We start from the raw sequence: 22,136 nt of genomic DNA, 5'->3' as shown, positions 1-22,136 counted from the left end.
AAGCTGATCTTTCTCTGCACCCTCGCTGTGACTGTAACACTACATTCTGCACCCTCTCCTTTCCTTCTCTATGAATGGTATGCTTTGTCTGTACAGCGCGCAAGAAACAATACTTTTCACTGTATCCCAATACACGTGACAATAATAAATCAAATATTAAGCTGATCTTTCTCTACACCCTCGCTGTGACTGTAACACTACATTCTGCACCCTCTCCTTTCCTTCTCTATGAACGGTATGCTTTATCTCCACAGCGTGCAAGAAACAATACTTTCCACTGTATCCCAATATGTGTGACAATAAAAAATCAAATCAGATCATTAGAATCGTGTTTTATTGGGTTTGTTAATGAACCTGCAAGATAAATAAATTGTGACTTGTTGATTTTACAGAGAGAGTTTGTGGTGGTGATTTCGATCCGTTGCTGGGTCGTCGATCGGACTGTTTCTCGCACACTCACTTTAACAGATTATAAAGCCAGGTATTCCTCTTTCAGCGCTGTGACTTCTCAGAGATGGGATCAAACTTGGCCTTGACAACAACCCCGACCCCAGCATCAGGACACAATGTTCTGCAGGGCTGCCCGCAGCTGGGGGTAGCGGAACTTGTAGCCGCTCTCCAGGGTGCGCTTAGGGATGACCCTCTGACCTTCCAGCAGCATGGCCGCCCTCTCGGGGCCCAGCATCGCCTCCAGCACAAAGCTGGGCATGGGGAGCATGGCGGGGCGACCCAGGCTGGCCGCCAGCGCGGCACAGAACTCCCCGTTGGTGCTGACGCTGGGAGCCACGCCGTTCAGGACACCGCGCACCGACTCGTTCTCCAGGGCATGGGCGAGGATCCCGCTCATATCGTCCAGGTGGACCCAGGGGAAGGGCTGGCGGCCGGAACCGATCGCTCCTCCAAGACCCAGCCAGAATGGCCAAATCATCTGCTTAATGGCTCCACCTTCCTTCCCCAGGACAACTCCTGCAGAACAGACAGAGAGGAGTTAGAGACAGGAGCAGTCCCGGGGAATAGAAAGAGAGAGAGAGAGAGAGAGGAGTTAGAGACAGGAGCAGTCCCAGGGAATAGAGAGAGAGAGAGAGGAGTTAGAGACAGGAGCAGTCCCAGGGAATAGAGAGAGAGAGAGAGAGAGGAGTTAGAGACAGGAGCAGTCCCGGGGAATAGAGAGAGAGAGAGAGAGAGAGTTAGAGACAGGAGCAGTCCCGGGGAATAGAGAGAGAGAGAGAGAGGAGTTAGAGACAGGAGCAGTCCCGGGGAATAGAGAGAGAGAGAGAGAGAGAAGTTAGAGACAGGAGCAGTCCCAGGGAATAGAGAGAGAGAGAGAGAGAGAGAAGTTAGAGACAGGAGCAGTCCCGGGGAATAGAGAGAGAGAGAGAGAGGAGTTAGAGACAGGAGCAGTCCCAGGGAATAGAGAGAGAGAGAGAGAGAGAAGTTAGAGACAGGAGCAGTCCCAGGGAATAGAGAGAGAGAGAGAGAGAGAGGAGTTAGAGACAGGAGCAGTCCCGGGGAATAGAGAGAGAGAGAGAGAGAGGAGTTAGAGACAGGAGCAGTCCCAGGGAATAGAGAGAGAGAGAGAGAGAGAGAGGAGTTAGAGACAGGAGCAGTCCCGGGGAATAGAGAGAGAGAGAGAGAGAGGAGTTAGAGACAGGAGCAGTCCCAGGGAATAGAGAGAGAGAGAGAGAGGAGTTAGAGACAGGAGCAGTCCCGGGGAATAGAGAGAGAGAGAGAGAGGAGTTAGAGACAGGAGCAGTCCCGGGGAATAGAGAGAGAGAGAGAGAGAGAGAGAGGAGTTAGAGACAGGAGCAGTCCCGGGGAATAGAGAGAGAGAGAGAGAGAGAGAGGAGTAAGAGACAGGAGCAGTCCCAGGGAATAGAGAGAGAGAGAGGGGAGTTAGAGACAGGAGCAGTCCCGGGGAATAGAGAGAGAGAGAGAGAGAGAGGAGTTAGAGACAGGAGCAGTCCCGGGGAATAGAGAGAGAGAGAGAGAGAGGAGTTAGAGACAGGAGCAGTCCCGGGGAATAGAGAGAGAGAGAGAGAGGGAGGAGTTAGAGACAGGAGCAGTCCCGGGGAATAGAGAGAGAGAGGAGTTAGAGACAGGAGCAGTCCCGGGGAATAGAGAGAGAGAGAGAGAGAGAGAGAGGAGTTAGAGACAGGAGCAGTCCCGGGGAATAGAGAGAGAGAGAGAGAGAGAGGAGTTAGAGACAGGAGCAGTCCCGGGGAATAGAGAGAGAGAGAGAGAGAGTTAGAGACAGGAGCAGTCCCGGGGAATAGAGAGAGAGAGAGAGAGAGAGTTAGAGACAGGAGCAGTCCCGGGGAATAGAGAGAGAGAGAGAGAGGAGTTAGAGACAGGAGCAGTCCCGGGGAATAGAGAGAGAGAGAGAGAGGAGTTAGAGACAGGAGCAGTCCCGGGGAATAGAGAGAGAGAGAGAGAGAGGAGTTAGAGACAGGAGCAGTCCCGGGGAATAGAGAGAGAGAGAGAGAGAGAAGTTAGAGACAGGAGCAGTCCCGGGGAATAGAGAGAGAGAGAGAGAGGAGTTAGAGACAGGATCAGTCCCAGGGAATAGAGAGAGAGAGAGAGAGAAGTTAGAGACAGGAGCAGTCCCGGGGAATAGAGAGAGAGAGAGAGAGGAGTTAGAGACAGGAGCAGTCCCGGGGAATAGAGAGAGAGAGAGAGAGAGAGAGTTAGAGACAGGAGCAGTCCCAGGGAATAGAGAGAGAGAGAGAGAGAAGTTAGAGACAGGAGCAGTCCCAGGGAATACAGAGAGAGAGAGAGAGGAGTTAGAGACAGGATCAGTACCAGGGAATAGAGAGAGAGAGAGAGAGAAGTTAGAGACAGGAGCAGTCCCGGGGAATAGAGAGAGAGAGAGAGAGGAGTTAGAGACAGGAGCAGTCCCAGGGAATAGAGAGAGAGAGAGAGAGAGAGGAGTTAGAGACAGAATCAGTCCCAGGGAATAGAGAGAGAGAGAGAGAGAGGAGTTAGAGACAGGAGCAGTCCCAGGGAATAGAGAGAGAGAGAGAGAGAGGAGTTAGAGACAGGAGCAGTCCCGGGGAATAGAGAGAGAGAGAGAGAGAGAGAGAGGAGTTAGAGACAAGGAGCAGTCCCAGGGAATAGAGAGAGAGAGAGAGAGAGAGGAGTTAGAGACAGGAGCAGTCCCAGGGAATAGAGAGAGAGAGAGAGAGAGAGGAGTTAGAGACAGGAGCAGTCCCAGGGAATAGAGAGAGAGAGAGAGAGAGAGGAGTTAGAGACAGGAGCAGTCCCGGGGAATAGAGAGAGAGAGAGAGAGAGGAGTTAGAGACAGGAGCAGTCCCAGGGAATAGAGAGAGAGAGAGAGAGAGAGGAGTTAGAGACAGGAGCAGTCCCAGGGAATAGAGAGAGAGAGAGAGAGAGGAACATAGAACATAGAACATAGAACATTACAGCGCAGAACAGGCCCTTCGGCCCACGATGTTGCGCCGACCAGTTACAAAAACAATGACCCACTAGCCTATACCAATCCCTTTTCGTCCATAAACCTATCCAGAGATCTCTTAAACGCCCCCAAACTAGACGCATTTACAACTGCAGCAGGCAGGGCATTCCAATCCCTCACCACCCGCTGGGTAAAGAACCTACCCCTGACATCCGTCCTGTAGCTACCCCCCCTTAATTTAAAGCCATGCCCCCTCGTGCTAGCTTTCTCCATCCGAGGAAAAAGGCTATCACTATCCACCCTATCTAAACCTCTAATCATCTTATATGTTTCAATAAGATCCCCTCTTAGCCGCCTTCTTTCCAACGAAAACAACCCTAGATCCCTCAGTCTCTCCTCATAGGACCTCCCCACCATACCAGGCAACATCCTAGTAAACCTCCTCTGCACCCTCTCCAACGCCTCCACATCCTTCTTGTAATGCGGGGACCAGAACTGCACACAGTACTCCAAGTGCGGCCGCACTAGAGTAGTGTACAGTTGCAACATTACACTGCGACTCCTAAATTCAATCCCCCTACCAATAAACGCCAAGACACCGTACGCCTTCTTGACAACCTTATCTACTTGATTCCCAACTTTCAGGGATCTATGTACACACACACCTAGATCCCTCTGTTCATCCACACTATTCAAAGTCCTCCCGTTAGCCCTATACTCGACACATCTGTTGCTCCTACCAAAGTGAATTACCTCACACTTCTCCGCATTAAATTCCATCCGCCACCTCTCGGCCCAGCTCTGCAACCTATCTAAGTCTCCCTGCAGACTATGACACCCTTCCTCACAATCTACCACACCTCCAACTTTGGTGTCATCAGCAAATTTACTAATCCACCCAACTATACCCTCATCCAGATCATTAATAAAAATTACAAACAACAGTGGCCCCAAAACAGATCCCTGAGGCACACCACTCGTAACTGCACTCCATGATGAATATTTACCATCCACCACCACCCTCTGTCTCCTATCTGATAGCCAATTCCTGATCCAACTTCCTAGATTACCCACAATCCCATACATCTGCATTTTCTGCAGAAGCCTACCATGGTGAACCTTATCGAACGCCTTACTAAAATCCATGTATACCACGTCAACTGCCTTACCCCCATCCACCTCTTTGGTCACCTTCTCAAAAAACTCAATAAGGTTAGTAAGGCACGACCTGCCTGCTACAAAACCATGCTGACTATTCTAATCAATTCATTACACTCCAAATAACTATAAATCCTATCCCTAATAATTTTTTCTAAAACCTTGCCCACAACAGAAGTAAGACTCACCGGTCTATAATTCCCGGCAAAGTCTCTGTTCCCCTTCTTAAACAATGGGACAACATTCGCTATCCTCCAATCCTCCGGGACTACACCAGAGACCAATGACGACCTGAAGATCTGAGCCAGAGGCTCTGCAATCACCTCTCTAGCCTCCCAGAGAATCCTAGGGTAGATCCCATCCGGACCAGGGGACTTATCTATTTTCAGCCCCTCAAGAATTTCCAGCACATCCTCTTTATCAACCGTAATACTGTCTATTTTACACCCCTGCAACCCAATGTCCTCCTCAGCTATATTCATGTCCCCCTGCGTGAACACCGAAGAGAAATATTGGTTCAATACTTCTCCAATCTCCTCCGGTTCCACACACAACTTCCCCCTGCTGTCTGTAACTGGCCCTAATCTTGCCCTGACCAACCTTCTGTTCTTGACATACCTATAGAACGCCTTAGGATTCTCCTTAATCCTATCAGCCAAAGTCTTCTCATGTCCTCTTTTAGCCCTTCTCAACTCACTCTTCAACTCCCTCCTAGCCAATCTAAAGCTTTCTAGTGCACTATCTGAGCCCTCCAATCTCATCCGAACATAAGCCTCCTTTTTCTTTTTAACCATCGACTCAACTCTTTTAGTGCACCACGGTTCCCTAGATCTACCAAATCCACCATGCCTGACAGGGACATACCTATCAAGGACTCGCAGTAGCTGCTCCTTGAAAAAACTCCACATTTCAGACGTTCCCAGTCCCTGTAATCCCCTAATCCAATCCATGCTTCCTAATTCACTCCTGATAGCCTCATAATCGCCCTTACCCCAGCTAAAATTGCTGACCCGAGGTTCATGCCTATCTCTTCCCATCACTAAGGTGAACGTAACCGAATTGTGGTCACTATCACCAAAATGCACACCAACTTCCAAGTCTAGCACCTGGTCTGGCTCATTTCCCAGCACCAAATCCAATATAGCCTCACCTCTAGTTGGCCTGTCTACATACTGAGACAAAAAACCTTCCTGCACGCTTTGTACAAACACTGACCCCTCTAGCGAGCTAGAACTATAGCAACTCCAATCAATATTCGTAAAGTTAAAGTCCCCCATAACAATTACCCTATTACTTTCACTCCTAACCAGGATTGTCTCCGCAATCCTTTCCTCAACCTCTCTAGAACTTTTAGGAGGTCTATAAAAGACTCCCAACAGGGTGACCTCTCCTCTCCTATTTCTAATCTCCGCCCATACTACCTCAACTGACAAGTCCTCATCAAACTTTCTCTCCGACACTGTGATACAGTCCTTGACTAGCAATGCTACCCCACCCCCCCTTCTACCTTCTTCTCTACTCCGACTAAAGCATTTGTACCCCGGAACCTGCAACATCCATTCCTGACCCTGCTCTATCCATGTCTCAGAAATGGCCACAACATCAAAGTCCCAGGTACTGATCCACGCTGCAAGTTCATCCACTTTATTGCGAATACTCCTCGCATTAAAGTACACGCATTTCAAACCCTGCTCCGCCCCACCCCCACTATGCCGTGCCTTGCATTCCCCAACTATGCCCCCCTCACTTTCACCCCCTTTCCTCACTATCCCTCCCCCCCTCCGAATCAGTTTAAACCTTCCTGCATCGCTTTTGCAAATTTACCCCCCAGGATATTGATTCCCCTCTGGTTCAGGTGTAGACCATCCCTCTTATAGAGGTCCCACCTTCCCCAGAATGAGCCCCAATTGCTCAAGTACCTGAACCCCTCCCTCCTGCACCATCCCCTCAGCCACGAGTTCAAACTTTCCCTCTCCCTATTCCTCTCTAAACTATCCCGTGGCACAGGCAAGAGTCCAGATATAACTACTCTTTCTGACTTCGCCTTTAGTTTCCACCCCAACTCCATAAATCTTTGCTTAATATCCCCTTCCCTTAATCTCCCTATGTCATGTGTCCCCACATGAACTATAACTTGGGGTTGATCTCCCTCTCCCCTAAGAGTCCTGAATACTCTGTCCGATACATCCTGGACCCCAGCCCCTGGTAGGCAACACACCAGCCCAGAGTCCCTACCCTTACCTCCAACTCTCCAATCCGTCCCCATAACTGTGGAGTCCCAAATCACGAGGCCCAATCTCTTACCCCTAACCACCTGAGGCTTGCCAATAGGCTCACCCCCAGAGACCTGCTCCCTTTGGCTATCCCCAGGAGTTAGAGACAGGAGCAGTCCCGGGGAATAGAGAGAGAGAGAGAGAGAGAGGAGTCAGAGATAGGAGCAGTCCCAGGGAATAGAGAGAGAGAGAGAGAGGAGTTAGAGACAGGTGCAGTCCCAGGGAATAGAGAGAGAGAGAGAGAGAGAGGAGTTAGAGACAGGAGCAGTCCCGGGGAATAGAGAGAGAGAGAGAGAGAGAGAGAGAAGTTAGAGACAGGAGCAGTCCCAGGGAATAGAGAGAGAGAGAGAGAGAGAGAGAAGTTAGAGACAGGAGCAGACCCGGGGAATAGAGAGAGAGAGAGAGAGAGAGAGAAGTTAGAGACAGGAGCAGTCCCAGGGAATAGAGAGAGAGAGAGAGAGAGAGAGAGAAGTTAGAGACAGGAGCAGTCCCGGGGAATAGAGAGAGAGAGAGAGAGAGAGAGGAGTTAGAGACAGGAGCAGTCCCAGGGAATAGAGAGAGAGAGAGAGAGAGGAGTTAGAGACAGGAGCAGTCCCGGGGAATAGAGAGAGAGAGAGAGAGGAGTTAGAGACAGGAGCAGTTCCGGGGAATAGAGAGAGAGAGAGAGAGGAGTTAGAGACAGGAGCAGTCCCGGGGAATAGAGAGAGAGAGAGAGAGAGAGAGAGGAGTTAGAGACAGGAGCAGTCCCAGGGAATAGAGAGAGAGAGAGAGAGAGAGGAGTTAGAGACAGGAGCAGTCCCGGGGAATAGAGAGAGAGAGAGAGAGAGAGGAGTTAGAGACAGGAGCAGTCCCGGGGAATAGAGAGAGAGAGAGAGAGAGAGGAGTTAGAGACAGGAGCAGTCCCGGGGAATAGAGAGAGAGAGAGAGAGAGGAGTTAGAGACAGGAGCAGTCCCGGGGAATAGAGAGCGAGAGAGGAGTTAGAGACAGGAGCAGTCCCGGGGAATAGAGAGAGAGAGAGAGAGAGAGGAGTTAGAGACAGGAGCAGTCCCGGGGAATAGTGAGAGAGAGAGAGAGGAGTTAGAGACAGGAGCAGTCCCGGGGAATAGAGAGAGAGAGAGAGAGAGGAGTTAGAGACAGGAGCAGTCCCGGGGAATAGAGAGAGAGAGAGAGAGAGGAGTTAGAGACAGGAGCAGTCCCGGGGAATAGAGAGAGAGAGAGAGAGAGAGGAGTTAGAGACAGGAGCAGTCCCGGGGAATAGAGAGAGAGAGAGAGAGAGAGAGGGAGGATAGGAGGGAGGGAGTGAGAATCGACTCCCTGGCCTCAGCGCAGATCCTCGAAGAGTTTAGCAGAACTCTGGGTCCCTGGTTCGATACTGAGCTGCCTGGAGGAGGTCCCGTCTGCTCCCCAGTGAGACAGAGAGGCGCGGTACTCACCGGAACGAACCACCGCCTGTCGAACCAGCTGGGCCGTGTCCTGGGGCAGGCGGGCAGCCTCCTCCCAGTCCCTGACCAACCGGGCGAAGAAATCAGAGTCACCGCCTGGGCTGTCCTCATCATATTCCTCTGTCAGGCTGGGCCCATAATATCCTGGGAGAGGGAGAGAGAAAGGAAACAGGATTCCCCGTCACTAAATCATACAGTCACAGCATGGAAACAGGCCCTTCGGCCCAACCTGTCCATGCTGCCCTTTTTTTTAAACCCCCTAAGCTAATTCCAATTGCCCGCATTTGGTCCCATATCCCTCTATACCCATCGTACCCATGTAACTGTCTAAACGCTTTTTAAAAGATAAAATTGTACCCCCCTCTACTACTGCCTCTGGCAGCTCGTTCCAGACACTCACCACCCTCTGTGTGAAAAAATTGCCCCTCTGGACCCTCTCCCCTTAAACCCTCTAGTTTTAGACTCCCCTACCTTTTGGGGAAAAGATATTGACTATCTAGCTGATCTGTGCCCCTCATTATTTTATAGACCTCTATAAGATCACCCCTCTACGCTCCAGAGAAAAAAGTCCCAGTCTATCCAGCCTCTCCTTATAACTCAATCCATCAAGTCCCGGGAGCATCCTAGTAAATCCTTTCCTGCGCTCTTTCTAGTTTAATAATATCCTTTCTATAATAGGGTGACCAGAACTGGACACAGTATTCCAAGTGTGGCCTTCCCAATGTCTTGTACAACTTCAACAAGACGTCCCCAACTCCTGTATTCAATGTTCTGACCGATGAAACATAAGAACATAAGAACATAAGAAATAGGAGCAGGAATAGGCCATCTGGCCCTTCGAGCCTGCCCCGCCATTCAATAAGATCATGGCTGATCTGTCGTGGCTGATCTGTCGTGGCTCAGTTCCACTTTCCCGCCCTCTCCCCATAACCCTTAATCCCCTCTCTTATCAAAAACCCATCAACCCGCTTCTTAAAAATATTTAGCGAGGCAGCCTCCACCACTTCAACGGGCAGAGAATTCCAGAGATTCACCACCCTTTGAGTGAAGAAGTTCCTCCTCAACTCCGTTCTGAACCGCCCCCCCTTTATCTTGAGGCTGTGCCCCCTAGTCCTACTGTCTTTTTTGAGCGGGAAGAGTCTTTCCACCTCTATCCTATCCATCCCATTCATCATCTTATACGTCTCAATGAGATCTCCCCTCATTCTTCTAAACTCTAACGAGTACAAGCCTAGTTTATTCAGCCTCTCCTCATAGCTCAACCCCCTCAACTCCGGTATCAGCCTAGTAAACCTCCTCTGCACTCCCTCCAAGGCCAAAATATCCTTGCGCAGGTGCGGCGCCCAAAACTGCACACAGTACTCCAGCTGCGGCCTCACCAATGCCCTATACAGCTGCAGCAAGACCTCCCTACTTTTATATTCAATCCCCCTCGCTATGAAGGCCAGCATCCCATTCGCCTTCCTGACCACCTGCTGCACCTGCAGGCTGGGTTTTTGCGACTCATGCACAAGGACCCCGAGGTCCCTCTGCACCGTCGCCTGCTGCAGTTTTTCGCCACGTAAGTAATAGTCCTTCCTACCATTCTTCCTACCAAAGTGGACCACCTCACACTTGCCAACATTAAATTCCATTTGCCATTTCCTGGCCCATTCGCCCAGCCTATCTAGATCCTTCTGCAGACTCTCCACACCCTCCGCACAATTTGCCTTTCCCCCAATCTTGGTGTCATCAGCAAATTTCGACACCCTACACTCGGTTCCCTCCTCCAGATCATCTATATAAATGGTAAATAGCTGAGGCCCCAGCACCGACCCCTGGGGCACCCCACTAGTCACCAACCGCCAATCCGAATAGCACCCATTGACCCCCACTCTCTGCCTCCTATTTGACAACCAATCCTCTATCCACGCTAACACCCTACCCCCAACTCCATGTCCTCTGACCTTCTGCAGTAACCTCTTGTGAGGTACCTTATCAAACGCCTTCTGAAAATCCAGAAAGACCACATCCACCGGCTCTCCTCTATCCACCGCCCTAGACACATCCTCATAGAACTCCAGTAAATTTGTCAGACACGACTTCCCTTTAATGAAACCGTGTTGCGTCTGCCCTATCAAGCAATTCCCTTCAAGATGCCTCGCAATTTCCTCCTTAATGACGGATTCTAACATTTTACCTACCACAGATGTTAAACTAACCGGCCTGTAATTCCCCGCCTTTTGCCTGGCACCCTTCTTAAACAACGGCGTAACATTAGCCGTTTTCCAATCTTCCGGCACTTCCCCGGAATCCAGCGACGTCTGGAAAATAACCACCAAGGCATCCACTATCACCTCCGCCATTTCTTTCAGAACCCTCGGATGCATTCCATCCGGCCAAGCGTGCCGAATGCCTTCTTCACCACTCTGTCCACCTGGGACTCCACTTTCAAGGAGCTATGAACCTGTCCTCCTAGATCTCTGTTCTGTAACTCTCCCCAACACCCTACCATTAAGTCAGCAGGGAAGAAGTGAAGATTGCAAGGAAGGCTTACAGTTCCCTTGGGAAACCCTCGGGACGAACCTAAAGTCTGGGGTCAGAGCTGGGATCAAAATAAATCTTTGTATCCTCACTAGCGATGGCGGAGATCCCAGGGGACTGGAGAACAACCAATGTTGTTCCTTTGTTTAAGAAGGGTAGCAAGAATAATCCCGGTAATTACAGGCCGGTGAGCCTTTAGTCAGTGGTAGGGAAATTATTAGAGAGGATTCTTTGAGACAGGATTTATTTCCACTTGGCAATAAGCGGATGTGTTAGTGAGAGGCAGCTTGGTTTTGTGAAGGGGAGGTCGTGTCTCATGAACTTGATTGAGTTTTTTGAGGAAGTGATGAAGATGATTGATGAGGGTAGGGTGGTGGATGTTGTCTACATGGACTTCAGTAAGGCCTTTGACAAGGTCCCTCACAGCAGACTGGTGCAGAAGGTGAAGTCGCACGGGATCAGAGGTGAACTGGCAGAGCGGATACAAAACTGTCTCGGTCAGAGAATCTTACTGTGTTTACCCCAGTCCAACGCCGGCATCTCCACATCGGTCAGAGAAGGCAGAGGGTGGCAGTGGAAGGGTGTGTTTCTGAATGGAGGGCTGTGACAAGTGGGGTTCCTCAGGGATCAGTGCTGGGACCTTTGCTGTTTGTAATATATATCAATGATTTAGAGGAAAATGTAACTGGTTTGATTAGTAAGTTTGTGGATGATACAAAGGTTGGTGGATTTGTGGATAGTGATGAGGACCATCAGAGGATACAGCAGGATATAGATCAGCTGGAGAGTTGGGCAGAGAGATGGCAGATGGAGTTTAATCCAGACAAATGTGAGGGAATGCATTTTGGAGGGTCTAATACAGATAGGAAATATACAGCAAATGGCAGAACCCTTAACAGTATTGATAGGTAGAGGGATCTGGGCGTACAGGTACACAGAGTATTGATAGGTAGAGGGATCTGGGCGTACAGGTACACAGGTCACTGAAAGTGGCAATGCAGGTGGAGAAGGTAGTCAGGAAGGCATACGGCATGCTTGCCTTCATCTGCCGGGGCACTGAGTTTAAAAATTGGCAAGTCACGTTGCAGCTTTATAGAACCTTAGTGAGGCCGCACTTGGAATATAGAGTTCAATTCTGGGTCGCCCACACTACCAGAAGGATGTGGAGGCTTTGGAGAGGGGACAGAAAAGATTTACCAGGATGTTTGCCCCTGGTATGGAGGGCATTAGCTCTGAGGAGAGGTTGGAGAAACTTGGTTTGTTCTCACTGGAGGTTGAGGGGGAGACCTGATAGAAGTCTACAAGATGATGAGGGACAGAGTGGATAGTCAGAAGCTTTTTCCCCCCAGGGTGGAAGAGTCAATTACTGGGGGGTGGGGGGCACAGGTTTAAGGTGCGAGGGGCAAGGTTTAAAGGAGATGTACGAGGGTGGGGTTTTTTTTTACACAGAGGGGGGTGGGTGCCTGGAACTCGCTGCCGGGAGTGGAAGCGGAGACGATAGTGAGTTTTAAGGGGCGTCTGGACAAATCCATGAATAGGATGGGAATAGAGGGATACGGTCCCCGGAAGGGGAGGGGGTTTTAGTTCAGTCGGGGGCAGCACGGGTCGGTGCAGACCTGGAGGGGCCGAACGGCCTGTTCCTGTGTTGGAATTTTCATCACTCTTCGTTGAGGGGGAGAGGCAGACAGAGAAGCGACAGTCACAGAGGGGGGGACGGACAGGAGGATGGGTGAAAGTGCAGCCTGGTGAAGTTCTTACCGACTCCGCTAACCAGCAGCCAAACACGGGGTGGAGTTTTGGCGCTGACGATGGCCTCCCTCAGGGCCCTGGTGGGGTTGACCCGACTCAACACAACCTCCTCCTTAAACTCACTGTTCCACCTGCGAGGGAGGGAGGGGGGAGGGAGGGGGGAGGGAGGAGGGGGGAGATGGGGGAGATGGGGGAGAGGGTAGGATGGGGAGGGATGGGTAGGGGGAGGTGATAGGGGTGGGGGGGATGGGTAGGCGGAGGGGGTGGGGTGGGGGCGATGGGTAGGCAGAGGGGGTAGGGGTGGGGGAGCAGGAGGGGGAGGGGAACAACATTTAGAGAGACAGGAGCAACTGGAACATGGGGACACAGAAACACAGCGCCAGACAGACAAAACACTCCCAGTTACACACACATTCTCCCTGCCTCTCCCTCTCTGTCTCTCTCCCTCCCACTCATTCACCCTCTCTCTCAATCCCTCACCTCCTCTTTCTCTATCCCTCGCTCTCTCCCTTGCCCCCACCCTCTCTCCTGCGTCTCTCCCCTGCCCCTCCATTCCCTCTCATCCCTCTCTCCCTCGCATCCCCCTTCTCCCTCACCACCCCCTCTCTCCCATCCCTCCATCTCCCTTGCCCCCCTCTCTCTCCCTCGCCACCCCCTCTCTACCCCGTCCCCCTTGTCCCCACCTCTCTCCCTCGCCCTCGCCCCCTCCCCCTCTCTTTCTTGCGTTGCCTCTCTCTCTCTCCCCCACATGCTACTGTGCACCCTGTCTCTAACCCGCACGCGCGCACACACACGCACACGCACACACACACACGCGCACACGCACACACACACGGCACCGCAGTCTCACTCACTCTCTGCCTCCGCCCCCCCCACCCTGCACTCCACTCTACCGTCTCCTTCACTCCTCCTCCACACTGACCTCCGCAAAGGGTTAAGCACGTTCTCTCCGGACAGGTTGACCACTGCGTCACAGGAGGGTAAACCCTTCGCTGCCAACTCCGCCTGGAACCAAAGGGGTCAAAAATCAGGAGGGGCGGGGAGGGGGTAAGAGAGTGACACTAAACACCGACCCCACCCCGCCACTGTCACTCATACCGCCCAGCTTGTTAAGTGCAGAGCGCTGAGCTATTCGACTGTGGCTGGCGTCACACTCGAATCTCTGCACCCAGCGGGAGGGGCCACCCAGGTGATCCCTGCCCCCAAACCCCTCGCTCACCCTCTCTTTGTACTGGCGAGGTCACATCTCAACAACATGATTATCACCTCCTGGGGGAAAAATATCTCAAAGAAAAGTGATGAGGGCAGGGCTGTGGATGCGGTTTATATGGACTTTAGTGAAGCGTGAGGAATCCCTACACCGCAGGAGGCCATTCAGCCCTTCAAGTCTGCACCAACCACAATCACAGCCAGGCCCTATCCCCATAACCCCACGCATTTACCCGAGCGAGATCCCCTGATACTGAAGGCAATTTAGCATGGCCAATCCCCCCTAACCTACACATCTTTGGACACTAAGGGACAATTTAGCACGGCCAATCCCCCCTAACCTACACATCTTTGGACACTAAGGGACAATTTAGCACGGCCAATCCCCCCTAACCTACACATCTTTGGACACTAAGGGACAATTTAGCATGGCCAATCCACCCTAACCTACACATCTTTGGACACTAAGGGACAATTTAGCATGGCCAATCCACCCTAACCTACACATCTTTGGACACTAAGGGACAATTTAGCACGGCCAATCCACCCTAACCTACACATCTTTGGACACTAAGGGACAATTTAGCATGGCCAATCCACCCTAACCTACACATCTTTGGACACTAAGGGACAATTTAGCATGGCCTATCCAACGAACCAGCATGTTTTTCGGACTGTGGGAGGAAACTGGAGCACACGGAGGAAACCCACGCAGACACGGGGAGAACATGCAGACTCTGCACAGACAGTGACCCAAGCCAGGAATTAAACCCGGGTCCCTGGCGCCGTGCGGCAGCAGTGCCACCCAGTTTGACAAGATCTAAAACTAAAATTACACGGGATTCGGAGTGGGCTGGCTGGGTCACAGAAGACAGAGAGTAGCAGTGGAAAGGTGTTTTTCAGAGTGGAGATCTGGAGCTAGTGGTGTTCCGCAGGGATCAAGCTGAGACCTCTGTTGCTAGTGGTATATATAAATGATCCAGAGGAAAATGTAGCCCGGGGTGGGGGGGTTGGGGGGTGAGGGCAGGGGGTCTGATTAGCAACTTTGCAGATGTGACGAAGATTGGCAGGGTTGCTGATAGTGTTGGGATTGTCAGACAATACAACAGGAAAAGAGATAGATTGGAGACTCGGGCACAGAACTGGCAGGTGGGGCAGCACAGTGGGTTAGCGCTGCTGCCTCACAGCGCCAGGGACCCGGGTTCGATTCCCGGCTCAGCGCACAGTGGGTTAGCGCTGCTGCCTCACAGCGCCAGGGACCCGGGTTCGATTCCCGGCTCAGCGCACAGTGGGTTAGCGCTGCTGCCTCACAGCGCCAGGGACCCGGGTTCGATTCCCGGCTCAGCGCACAGTGGGTTAGCGCTGCTGCCTCACGGCGCCAGGGACCCGGGTTCGATTCCCGGCTCAGCGCACAGTGGGTTAGCGCTGCTGCCTCACGGCGCCAGGGACCCGGGTTCGATTCCCGGCTCAGCGCACAGTGGGTTAGCGCTGCTGCCTCACAGCGCCAGGGACCCGGGTTCGATTCCCGGCTCAGCGCACAGTGGGTTAGCGCCGCTGCCTCACAGCGCCAGGGACCCGGGTTCGATTCCCGGCTCAGCGCACAGTGGGTTAGCGCCGCTGCCTCACAGCGCCAGGGACCCGGGTTCGATTCCCGGCTCAGCGCACAGTGGGTTAGCGCTGCTGCCTCACAGCGCCAGGGACCCGGGTTCGATTCCCGGCTCAGCGCACAGTGGGTTAGCGCTGCCGCCTCACAGCGCCAGGGACCCGGGTTCGATTCCCGGCTCAGCGCACAGTGGGTTAGCGCTGCTGCCTCACAGCGCCAGGGACCCGGGTTCGATTCCCGGCTCAGCGCACAGTGGGTTAGCGCTGCTGCCTCACAGCGCCAGGGACCCGGGTTCGATTCCCAGCGCACAGTGGGTTAGCGCTGCTGCCTCACAGCGCCAGGGACCCGGGTTCGATTCCCAGCGCACAGTGGGTTAGCGCTGCTGCCTCACAGCACCAGGGACCCGGGTTCGATTCCCGGCTCAGTGCACAGTGGGTTAGCGCTGCTGCCTCACAGCACCAGGGACCCGGGTTCGATTCCCGGCTCAGTGCACAGTGGGTTAGCGCTGCTGCCTCACGGCACCAGGGACCCGGGTTCGATTCCCGGCTCAGCGCACAGTGGGTTAGCGCTGCTGCCTCACGGCGCCAGGGACCCGGGTTCGATTCCCGGCTCAGCGCACAGTGGGTTAGCGCCGCTGCCTCACGGCGCCAGGGACCCGGGTTCGATTCCTGGCTCAGCGCACAGTGGGTTAGCGCTGCTGCCTCACAGCGCCAGGGACCCGGGTTCGATTCCCAGCGCACAGTGGGTTAGCGCTGCTGCCTCACAGCGCCAGGGATCTGATTCCCGGCTCGGGTCACTGTGTGTGTGGAGTCTGCACATTCTCTCTGTGTCTGTGTGGGTTTTCTCCCACAGTCTGTAAGATGTGCTGGTTTAGGGTGTACTGGGCCATGCTAAATTCTCCCTCAGTGTGACCCGAACAGGAGTGTGGCGACTAGGGGGATTTTCACAGTAACTTCATTGCAGTGTTAATGTAAGTCTTACTTGCGATGGTAATAAATAAACTTTAAGTTTAATCCGGACAAACGCGAGGCGATAGATTTTGGAGGATCAAATTTAGGTTTAGGAACACAGAGGATAGGAGCAGGAGGAGGCCATTTGGCCCTTCGATCCTGCTCCGGCCCCCCCCATCACCATCATGGCTGATCGTCCAACAACTCAATCCTGCTTTCTCCCCATAACTTGTGACCCCCGTTCGCCCCCAAGTGCTCTATCCAGCTGCCTCTTGAATACAGTCAATGTTTTGGCATCAACTCCTTCCCGTGGGAATGAATTCCACAGGTTCACCGGGTGAGGAAATGTCTCCTCATCTCCGTCCTAAATGGTCTACCCCCCCCCTCCAATCCTCAGACCCCCTGGTTCTGGACTCCCCCACCCCACCCCCCCATCAGGAACATCCTCCCTGCATCTACCCCTGTCCAGCCCTGTTAGAATTTGATAAATCTCTGTGAGATTCCACCCCCCGAACTCCAGTGAAAACAATCCTAACTTCGTCAATCTCTCCTCGTACCTCCGTCCCCGGGAAACCCTTCGCTGCCACTCCCTCAAGAGCGAGAACATCCTTCCTCGGAAAAGGAGATCAAAACTGCCCACAATTACCCTAGGTGTGGCCTCACCAAGGCCCCTGTATAATAACAACAACACATCCCTGGCTCCTGTACTCCAAACCTCTCGCAATGAAGGCCAACATTTCCCTTCTTTACCCCCCTGCTGCACCTGCATGCTTACCTTTAATATTATCCTGTAAATGGCAGAACCCTGAGGGATATTGACATACAGAGGGATCTGGGCGTCCAGGTCCACAGTTCCCTAAAAGTGGCAACATAGGGCGCCAAGGAGATTAAGAAGGCATCTGGCATGCATATCTTCATCAGCGAGGACATTGAGTACAAGAGTTGGGAAATCATGTTGCAGCTACATAAAACTTTGCTCAGGCCGCATTTGGAGTATTGCGTACAGTTCTGGTCACCACACTACCAGAAGGAGGTGGAAGCTTTGGAGGGTGAGCAAAGAAAGTTCACCAGTATGTTGCCTGGTCTCGAGGGTGTCGGGTGTGAGGAGAGGTTGGATAAACTCGGATTGTTTTCACTGGAAAGACGGAGGCTGAGGGGAGACCTGATAGAGGTCTACAAAACGATGAGAGGCAGAGACAGGGTGGATACTCAGAGCTGTTTCCCGGAGTGGAAGGGTCAGTTCCAAAGGGGCACAGGTTCAAGGTGAGAGAGGAAAGTTTTGGGGAGATGTACAGGGGGAGGTTTCTCACACAGAGAGCGGCCTGGAACGCGCTGCCAGAGGAGGTGGTGGAAGTAGGGACATTAGCAACATTTATGAGGCACCTGCATGGGTACATGAATAGGGAGGGAATAGAGGGATACGGAGTGAATAAGAGCAGAAGGGGTTTTTTAGTTTAGTTAGGGCATCAGGTACGGCACAGGCTTGGAGGGCCGAAGGGCCTGTTCCTGTGCTGTACTGCTCTTCATTCTCTCTCTCTGCGCAGTCTAATGTAGATGGGAAATGTACAGTAAATGTACACTAATACCCTTAAGAGTATTGATAGGCAGAGGGATCGGGGTGTACAGGTACACAGAGTATTGATAGGCAGAGGGATCTGGGTGTACAGGTACACAGAGTATTGATAGGCAGAGGGATCTGGGTGTACTGGTACACAGAGTATTGATAGGGAGAGGGATCTGGGCGTACAGGTACACAGAGTATTGATAGGCAGAGGGATCTGGGTGTACAGATACACAGGTCACTGAAAGTGGCAACGCAGGTGGAGAAGGTAGTCAGGAAGGCATACGGCATGCTTGTCTTCATCGGCCGGGGCACTGAGTTTAAAAATTGGCAAGTCATGTTGCAGCTTTATAGAACCTTAGTGAGGCCGCACTTGGAAATATAGTGTTCAATTCTGGTCGCCACACTACCAGAAGGATGTGGAGGCTTTGGAGAGGGGACAGAAAAGATTTACCAGGATGTTTGCCCTGGTACGGAGGGGCATTAGCTATGAGGAGAGGTTGGAGAAACTTGGTTTGTTCTCACTGGAGGTTGAGGGGGAGATCTGATAGAAGTCTACAAGATGATGAGGGACAGAGTGGATAGTCAGAAGCTTTTTCCCCCCCAGGGTGGAAGAGTCAATTACTGGGGGGCATAAAATCATGGAATCCTAAAGTGCAGAAGGAGGCCATTCAGCCCATCGAGTCCGTACCAACCACAATCCCACCCAGGCCCTATCCCCATTACCCCGTGCATGTACCCTAGCTAGTCCCCCTGACACCAAGAGGCAATTTAGCACGGCCAATCCACACATCTTTCGGACTGCTGTCCATTCTCATCTCCAGGATGTATAAGGCTCTGGTCAGACGCCCATTTGGGAGCAGTTTTGGGCCTCCCGTATCTAAGGAAGGATGTGCCGGGACTCAGAAAGGATCCAGAGGGAGGTTCACAAGGACGATCCCTGGAATGAAGAGCTTGAGGAGCGGGTTGAGGACTCTGGGTCTGTCCTCGTTGGGAGTTTAGAAGGATGGCGGGGGGGGGATCTTATTGAAACTTACAGGATACTGCGAGGCCCTGGGGAGAGCGGACATGGAGAGGATGTTTCGGAAAAACTAGAACCAGAGAGGGCACAACCTCAGGGTAAAGGGACGGTCCTTTAAAACAGAGATGGGGAGGGATTTCTTCAGCCAGAGTGTGGGGAATGTGTGGGGACTCTTTGCCCCAGAGGAGGCCGGGTCCCTGAGTGTCTTTAAGACAGAGATAGATCGGTTCCTGATTAATAAGGGGAATGGGGGAAAAATATCAGCCATGATTGAATGGGGGAGCAGACTCGATGGGCCAAGTGGCCTCATTCTGCTCCAGTGTCTTATGGTCTCTCACCCAGGTTATCCCCGCCCCAGACCCCTCACTCTCCCTCCGCCCCTGCAGTCTCTCACCCAGGTTATCCCCGCCCCAGACCCCTCACTCTCCCTCCGCCCCTGCAGTCTCTCACCCAGGTTATCCCCGCCCCAGACCCCTCACTCTCCCTCCGCCCCTGCAGTCTCTCACCCAGGTTATCCCCGCCCCAGACCCCTCACTCTCCCTCCTCCCCTGCAGTCTCTCACCCAGGTTATCCCCGCCCCAGACCCCTCACTCTCCCTCCTCCCCTGCAGTCTCTCACCCAGGTTATCCCTGCCCCAGACCCCTCACTCTCCCTCCTCCCCTGCAGTCTCTCACCCAGGTTATCCCCGCCCCAGACCCCTCACTCTCCCTCCTCCTCTGCAGTCTCTCACCCAGGTTATCCCCGCCCCAGACCCCTCACTCTCCCTCCGCCCCTGCAGTCTCTCACCCAGGTTATCCCCGCCCCAGACCCCTCACTCTCCCTCCTCCCCTGCAGTCTCTCACCCAGGTTATCCCCGCCCCAGACCCCTCACTCTCCCTCCTCCTCTGCAGTCTCTCACCCAGGTTATCCCCGCCCCAGACCCCTCACTCTCCCTCCGCCCCTGCAGTCTCTCACCCAGGTTATCCCCGCCCCAGACCCCTCACTCTCCCTCCTCCTCTGCAGTCTCTCACCCAGGTTATCCCCGCCCCAGACCCCTCACTCTCCCTCCGCCCCTGCAGTCTCTCACCCAGGTTATCCCCGCCCCAGACCCCTCACTCTCCCTCCGCCCCTGCAGTCTCTCACCCAGGTTATCCCCGCCCCAGACCCCTCACTCTCCCTCCGCCCCTGCAGTCTCTCACCCAGGTTATCCCCGCCCCAGACCCCTCACTCTCCCTCCGCCTCTGCAGTCTCTCACCCAGGTTATCCCCGCCCCAGACCCCTCACTCTCCCTCCGCCCCTGCAGTCTCTCACCCAGGTTATCCCCGCCCCAGACCCCTCACTCTCCCTCCGCCTCTGCAGTCTCTCACCCAGGTTATCCCCGCTCCCGGCCTGCGGGAGATGTGTCCGACTTCATGACCTTTGCTCCTCAGCAGTCGGGTTAAGGCTCCTCCGATGAAACCCGTTCCTCCGCCTGTCCAAGAGGAAAAGAGAGAGAATGAGTGAGAGACAGAGAGACAGACACAGAGGGTGGGAGAGAGGTGACACAAAGCTGGGTGGGAGTTGAGAAACAGGGGAAGGAAACAGGCAGGAATTTGGGGATGGGAAACTATGAAGCTGGGCTAGCGCTTAATATAAAACAGGATAGCAAGAGTTTTTATAAATATATAACAAGGAAGAGGTTGGCTAGGGTGAACATTGGACCCTTAGAGGATGAGAGGGGGGACTTAGTAGTAGGGGATGGGGATATGGCTAAGGTCTTGAATAACTTTTTTGTTTCTGTCTTCACGGAGGAGGACGTGAATAATTTGTCGGGTGTTAGCGATAGAAAGGTGGTAGGACTGGAGGGTCTTAATGACATTACTGTTACTAGAGAGGCGGTGCTCGACAGACTGGAGGGACTGATTGTGGACAAGTCCCCAGGACCGGATGGAATGCATCCAAGGGTTCTGAAAGAAATGGCGGAGGTGATAGTGGATGCCTTGGTGGTTATTTTCCAAACGTCGCTGGATTCCCGGGAAGTGCCGGAAGATTGGAAAATGGCTAATGTTACGCCGTTGTTTAAGAAGGGTGGCAGGCAAAAGGCAGGGAATTATAGGCCGGCTAGTTTAACGTCTGTTGTAGGTAAAATGTTAGAATCTGTCATCAAGGAGAAAACAGCGAGGCATCTTGAGGAGAATTGTTTGATAGAGCAGACGCAGCACGGTTTCATTAAGGGGAAGTTGATAAGAGAGGGGATTAAGGGTTATGGGGAGAGGGTGGGAAAGTGGAACTGAGCCACGACAGATCAGCCATGATCTTATTGAATGGCGGGGCAGGCTCGAAGGGCCAGATGGCCTACTCCTGCTCCTATTTCTTATGTTCTTATAATAATAATTAGGATAAACATGGCGTTAATAGTAGCCCGGTCACACAGAGGGGAGGGGAATTGCTCAGGGGGCAGACTGTGGGAGGGGAGCAGGTGGAGGAAGGTGTAGGGGGAAGGGAGTAGCATCAGGAGATGGGGGCCATTCAGCCCTCATTGGGCTAGCAGCAGGAGACCATTCGGACCTCATTGGGCTAGCAGCAGGAGGCCATTCATCCCACATTGGGCCAGCAGCGGGAAGCCATTCAGCCCATTTGGGCTAGCAGCAGGAGACCATTCAGCCCACTTGGGCTAGCAGAAGGAGGCCATTCAGCCCACATTGGGCCAGCAGCAGGAGTCCTGGGTGATGTTTGGGGTTCTGGGGGAGGGCGGGGACTCTCCTTCCCTCTTCCCTCCCTCTCCTCTTCTCACCGATGAGGATTTTCATCCTGAATCGACCTGACCTTCCCCCTTTTCTCTCCCTGGGAGGACCAGCCAGGGGATCTCGGAGGACCAAGCCCCCGCTCGTTGAAGGACCCTCCGCTTTGCCAACGCGCTCTTTAGCCCTGGAGGTCCGACGGGTGACTCGCTGGGAGGATTACCAGTCTGCCGCTCTTGACGCCTGGGAGGACCACCTCCTCCCGTGCTCTCCTTGGCACTGGAGGACTTTTTTGTTATTATTGTTATTGCTGCGCATGCGCTCTTGTCTCCCAGCACGGGTGGTGCGCATGTGCTGTTATCCCCGGGCTCAGAGTATGGGATGCGCATGCGCCCATGTCTCCAAGCGCTCTGTGAGGGTACACGCATGCGCCTTTGACGCCTAGCGCTCCGTGTGGACGCGCATGTGCCCTTGCTTCCCAGCGCTCTGTTGTGAGTGTGCGCATGCGCCTTTTACACTCGCTGGCAGAGGGGGC

General features: G+C 53.2%; 1 protein-coding gene across 1 annotated transcript; it reads right to left on the bottom strand.

Annotated features, from left to right (window-relative positions):
- Positions 1 to 317: 317 nt before the first annotated feature.
- On the bottom strand, positions 318 to 21,889 carry sdr39u1 (short chain dehydrogenase/reductase family 39U, member 1). The gene is made up of 6 exons (XM_080183043.1): positions 21,655 to 21,889; positions 20,249 to 20,352; positions 13,481 to 13,563; positions 12,568 to 12,689; positions 8,278 to 8,430; positions 318 to 966 (listed from the first exon to the last, which is right to left on the bottom strand). Exons 1-6 carry the CDS (start codon positions 21,668 to 21,670, stop codon positions 557 to 559), a joined length of 888 nt encoding a protein of 295 aa, XP_080039169.1. The 5' UTR covers positions 21,671 to 21,889; the 3' UTR covers positions 318 to 556.
- Positions 21,890 to 22,136: the final 247 nt, after the last annotated feature.

This window comes from Carcharhinus amblyrhynchos, unplaced genomic scaffold (assembly GCF_965287045.1).
Source record: "Carcharhinus amblyrhynchos unplaced genomic scaffold, sCarAmb.v2.hapA chromosome_131, whole genome shotgun sequence".
Taxonomy (NCBI): domain Eukaryota; kingdom Metazoa; phylum Chordata; class Chondrichthyes; order Carcharhiniformes; family Carcharhinidae; genus Carcharhinus; species Carcharhinus amblyrhynchos.
This window is presented reverse-complemented; position numbering and strand designations above follow the sequence as displayed.